The sequence below is a fragment of the Monodon monoceros genome, unplaced genomic scaffold, assembly GCF_005190385.1.
Source record: "Monodon monoceros isolate NGI ecotype Baffin Bay Population unplaced genomic scaffold, NGI_Narwhal_1 Super_Scaffold_11, whole genome shotgun sequence".
Taxonomy (NCBI): domain Eukaryota; kingdom Metazoa; phylum Chordata; class Mammalia; order Artiodactyla; family Monodontidae; genus Monodon; species Monodon monoceros.
In genome coordinates, this window is record NW_021703767.1 from 95493725 (window position 1) to 95498978 (window position 5254).

The 5254-nt window shown below is 44.9% G+C and overlaps 1 protein-coding gene across 2 annotated transcripts in view; it reads left to right on the forward strand.

The window, feature by feature from the left end:
• The window catches only part of SLC7A14 (solute carrier family 7 member 14), a 120632-nt gene extending 116826 nt beyond the window's left edge, over positions 1 to 3806 (forward strand). For both annotated transcript variants that reach the window (XM_029214893.1, XM_029214894.1), the window contains one exon: positions 2719 to 3806. In XM_029214893.1, coding sequence (XP_029070726.1) covers positions 2719 to 3041 — 323 coding nt within the window. In that variant the 3' untranslated portion in view covers positions 3042 to 3806. The remainder of the gene's footprint in view (positions 1 to 2718) is intronic.
• The last annotated feature ends 1448 nt before the right edge of the window (positions 3807 to 5254 follow it).

Consider the following 5254-nt stretch of genomic DNA (forward strand, 5'->3'; position numbering starts at 1 on the left):
ACACACACACACACACACACACACACACACACACACACACACACACATACTCATGTTCCTTCCAGGCCCAGCCACTCCCCAGATAGAACCTAACTTGTACCAAATATTTTTGCGCTAGGCACAGTCTATAACGCAGCAGTGGAGGGGGTGTGAAGGGGTGAATAAGCTAGAGCCTTCTCTCTATCCTCATGGAATGCTACTGCTGTGACTCAGTCTTTCCCAGCCTCCATTTCTTCATCTGTAAAATGAAGGTATTCAAATAGGTAAATGACATAGACTCTTTTCCAGCTCTAAATATCTATGATCCTATGAGTAATCACACCAAGGCTCCCAGAGAATTCCCATAAACCGATCTACCTGACACCCCAATACTTGGTGGGGACAGGGGAAGGTTTGTCAGAATAGGTGTCAAACCAGTGCTCGAATGATGACCCGTATAGTACAGAAGAGAGAAGCTAGGGGCAAAGGGGGAAAGAAAAAATGGTATTAAGTTTAGTAGGGAAATAACATGCTTATAAATAGGATCCGAGAAGGGGATCAAAGAGGAAAGAATTGATGTAATAGATACCAAGCTGAAGGAGAAGACAAGCTTTGGCACCTGCCTGTATGTCTAAGGGAAAAGATAGCAAGAAAAAAAAATTGGGCATGAGGAGGTGTGTGCCTGACGATAAACCTAGTCTCCTGAAACAAACATGCTTCCAACAGAGGCATTCTCCAAGAAGCAGCATGCTGGCCCTTTTAAGAGAGGCCTCAGTTTGGTGCCTTGTTCTACACAAGGATAATAACTATCCCCCATGGCCACACCCACCCCCAGACAAGAAAGAGTAAAGATCCATGCTCAGAAAAAATGAAGTCACTATTTCAGAATAGCTACGTCTGCAAATGATTAACTCCAGGATTTATTACCAATTAGGACTATAAATCTCTGCTTACTTTGGCTCCTGGAAAGTTGATTTCACTGGGGGATGGCGGGGGGGAAATCCAAGCTTAAAAAGACACACTGCAAATTCAAAAGGAAGCAGGATACCTCAAGCACCAGAGCGGAAAGCAGGCCTCACCTTGTGGTTCTAAGCAAACAGCCCAGCAGATGCCCACAGGGTTAGCAAAGTCAAAGAGGCTAGTGCCACCGAGAAGAGGGCGTTGGGGCCTGGAAAGAGGGTGCATAACCGAGGGGCCCCCAGCGGCCAGGCCACAAAATGGCCAAAGTTGGCAGTGAAGCATGCACACCAGGAGTTGTTTTTTTGTTTGTTTTCTGGCCACGCCACGCAGTCTGTGGGATCTTAGTTCCCTGACCAGGGATCGAACCCGGGCCCATGACAGTGAAAGTGACGAGTCCTAACCACTGGACCGCCAGGGAATTCCCACATCACGAGCTTTAATGTTCCTGATCTCAGCGGTTCTCAGCCTTGGCTGACCACTGGAATCACCTGGGAAGCTTTAAAAACACCTATGCTTGGGTCACACTGCAGACCAATTAAATCAGAATCTCTATAGAGGATGAGGCTCAGGTATCAGGATTATGCAAAAACCCCCAGGTGACCCTCCAAGTGCAGCCAGGGTTGAGAACCACTGCTTATCTCGTTTCCTCCTCACAGCAACCCCAAGGTATAGGTACAGTACTCTCATGGTTTCCTAGAAGAGAAAGCTGAGGCACAAAGAGGCTCAGTAACTGGTCCAGGGTTACACAGCTAATAGTGATAGAGGCATGATTTGAACCCAGACCTCGCACTCTTAACCATCATGCCCCATGGCCTCCAAGGCTACGGTTCTCAGCGTTCCAGGCCCTGAGCCTTCATGGGCTTTTCAAGGTAGAAAATGGGGTCTCTCAAGCTATTTTCATATATCTTTTCCTAGAAATTCTAATAGAAATGAAACATTAGCCCATATTAATGCTACGTATTAACTAGGAAGGCAGGTTTCTTTCCTTCGCTTGGAATGAGAAGGTTGCACTGGACACTGCATGTGTATCAGGAGTTCTCATTCATTCCTTCAACAAACATTAAGTGCCAGTTTTCTGCAGAGTCTGTAAAACAGAAGCACCCTGTGCAGATAAGCACACAACAGATACCCTAAGGGCCGAAACAGTGGCATGCACTAGACACTGTGAGAGTCCACAGATGAAAGTGGACAGCTGAGTGGCAGTAATGTATCATGACTTTGGTGAGTGAAAAATGGCAAAGTAAATCATAGGATCATATAGGCATGTTGCTACGTGGTGAAATAAAAGATGGAGTCCCTAAGTGCAGGTATGGGATAATAAGATGCTATGAGAAGGTTGGGAATACACCGCTGGTGATCCATAACTATTTAATCCAGAGTAGAAAATGCAAATTCCTGGCGAGCACCTACATGAGTACAGTGAGCTAGATGTCAACAGGGGAGGGGGGGACTGAGGTGACCTCAAGAGCCCATATCCTAACTAAAGAGGCAGCCAGTTCTCACCTCCAGCCAAACGTTTCCATATCGGAATGTGGGTACAATGTTGTCAGTCCTTCTGACTTTTTTAGGGGAAGCTGTAAATATGGGTTGCTTAATGCAAGATCTCCCAATTTTTAAACAGCATCTAATTCGAGTCTTTTCAGTACACTGTATAGACCAAAGAAAACACATCCAGCACCAGCTCTGCTTTCACGACTGAGAGTGAGCTCCCTGCTTGACCCATAGATCCCAAAGCAACTGCTTATCCCACTTGTGCTTCCCCCCACCTCCCACCTACAGGTATGCTCATTTATTTTGGGTACGGCATCTGGAACAGCACCCTGGAAATCAGCGCCCGAGAAGAAGCCCTGCACCAAAGCACGTACCAGCGTTACGACGTGGACGACCCCTTCTCGGTGGAAGAAGGTTTCTCCTATGCCACAGAGGGCGAGAGCCAGGAGAACTGGGGCGGGCCTGCGGAAGACAAAGGCTTCTATTACCAGCAGATGTCAGATGCACAGGCAAACACCCAGACGAGCAGCAAGGCGAAGAGCAAAAGCAAACACAAACAGAACTCAGAGGCCCTGATTGCCAATGATGAGTTAGATTACTCTCCAGAGTAGGAGCAAACACACAAGAAATGTGTAGAAATGATGGTGATTCATTTTCAGTAACTTAACCTGTGGGCTAGAAGGTGGAAACGTCTTTGGCTCTCATTGCAAAAACCCAGCCTTCCCCAAAGTCAGTCCCCAGTCATAGCCTGTCATTCGCCACTTCTGCTCTTCAGAATGGTTCTGTTGAAGGGCTTAACCCAGGTCCCATAGCTGGTCCCCTTGTAAGAAACAAAAACAAAAAAGCTAAACAAGAAGCTACAAGAAGTTCTACCTTAGGTGCAACCATCAGAGCTGATGGCAGCAAACGTTTCCCAGGCCTTCGCTTTGCTGGTTGAACCTTTTCGCTTCTTACTAAGGCCCCAAGAAGCAGGGAGTAAACTTCTTGGACCACACTGAGGCTGCAGCTCCTCCTGGAGATGTGCCAAAGCAGGCAGGGGTGGGCACAAGGCAGCATTTCAACCACCTGAGACCACAAGGGCAAAGCTCTGTTTCAGCGTGCTGGGCTGAGAGCTGCTCCCTGAGGCTAGGTGGCACGTGGCACTTCCTCAGCAAGCCACATTTTGTCCTGAAATCTCACAAAAACAAATTCATGGAGATGCATGCCTCTTGTCCTTCGCCAAGGTTCTCACAATCTCCCAACTAGAACTTTAGGACACAGCAAAGGTCAGGGACTCTGAGACCATGACCCCAAAGATTTCAGACGCACCATAAAGCGGTCATGCAGACCCAATAATATGGTGAGAAGCACCATCAAAGCTCTACTTAAATGCCCAGAAAAAAAAAACAAACTGAATAACCATCTCTTGCAGTGAAGGCCAGAAGGGCATTGGCAAAAATTAACTCTCTGTCATGCCTTCTCTTATACCAGACTCTAAGCTCCTGGTGATATGATGAAAGAGGGCAAAGTAGGAGCATGATTTCATGGCACTAGTATGCCTTGAAGAAGTAGGCTGTTTGTCTCATGATCAGATAAAAAAGCTTTACAAGGCGAAGTGACCCAGCCACTGAGATCACATTGCAAACTCTACTTCAGATTTCTAAAATTATAAATTCTGTAGTTTTGTGAGATATGCAACCACTTGATTGGTGGGTGCTGCTCTGAAAACAAAAATATTGAAGCACAGCTACTTAGTAACTGCATTCCATGAGGTCACATTTCACTTCTGAACCTTATTCCTCTGGAGTAGCTCACTTTTAGATGTGTATTTTTCCTGTTATTTCCCAAAGTAGTTTCACTGAAGCCCAGAGAAAAATCTGGTAAGGTCTAAATCTGGGCCATAGAGGGGCTCTTAAAGGTATTTTCTCTGAAACAAGCTGGAAGAGAACATTTGCAACAAGAAAAAAAACACATGGTCTATGCATTCTAGTCCTGGGTTACAGGGATTCCAACACTGCCTTGAGATGTGCACGCATGTATGTGAAGGCACAATTTGGATCAAGCTAAAATCTTTGTGAGAATTTCCCGAAAGGGAGGCGCAGTAGCAAATTCTTTGCTCTCTCTGTCTCCTGGATCTAGAGTTATGCCAAAAGTTTTCCAGAACATCAACTAATGTTTAAGTCTATTCTTTCTTAAAGCTTGAGGTTTGTGCCACCTTGGCATGTTTCAGGATTATAAACAGGAGGCAAAAGCACATTTTTATGCAAAACTAACACTGATCAAGAATGTATCAAGTCTTAAGCAATGCGAATAAAAAGAAATGTAACATCTGTCCTTGGAGGCTCACAGCCCAGGGAACAAGCAGCACCAGAGCCTGATAAATGTAGATAAAACAACCGAACCTGACAAGTCCTCTTGGTTGATACCCTGGGCTTTAACATAATATTTTTTAAAAGATCAACTGAAACTAGTTTTTTTTTTTTTAATAAACTGCATATCCCACCCATAGCCAATGTATGCCATTTAAATTCAAATAATTACTGTTTCCAGATCTTCTTTTTCATTCCTCTATATTAAGTGTTTAGAGCTCTGGCTTCCTGAGGTCATTTTTTCATTTTAATTTAAGGCTTGGCAATGCCATTTTTCTCTCGCCTAAGATTAACCATAAAGATACAGTGCCTGGTGTGTGAAATACATCCTTGGGGATTAAATTCGCTATCAGTAATTTTTGTGAAAACAAAGTTTCGAACTGGTCTTAGGACTCAACAAATCTGCCTAGTTTACATATAACCTGTTAAACCTGAGACACATCCAGACAGATGGGATGGGGCTGTATTCCTTAAAA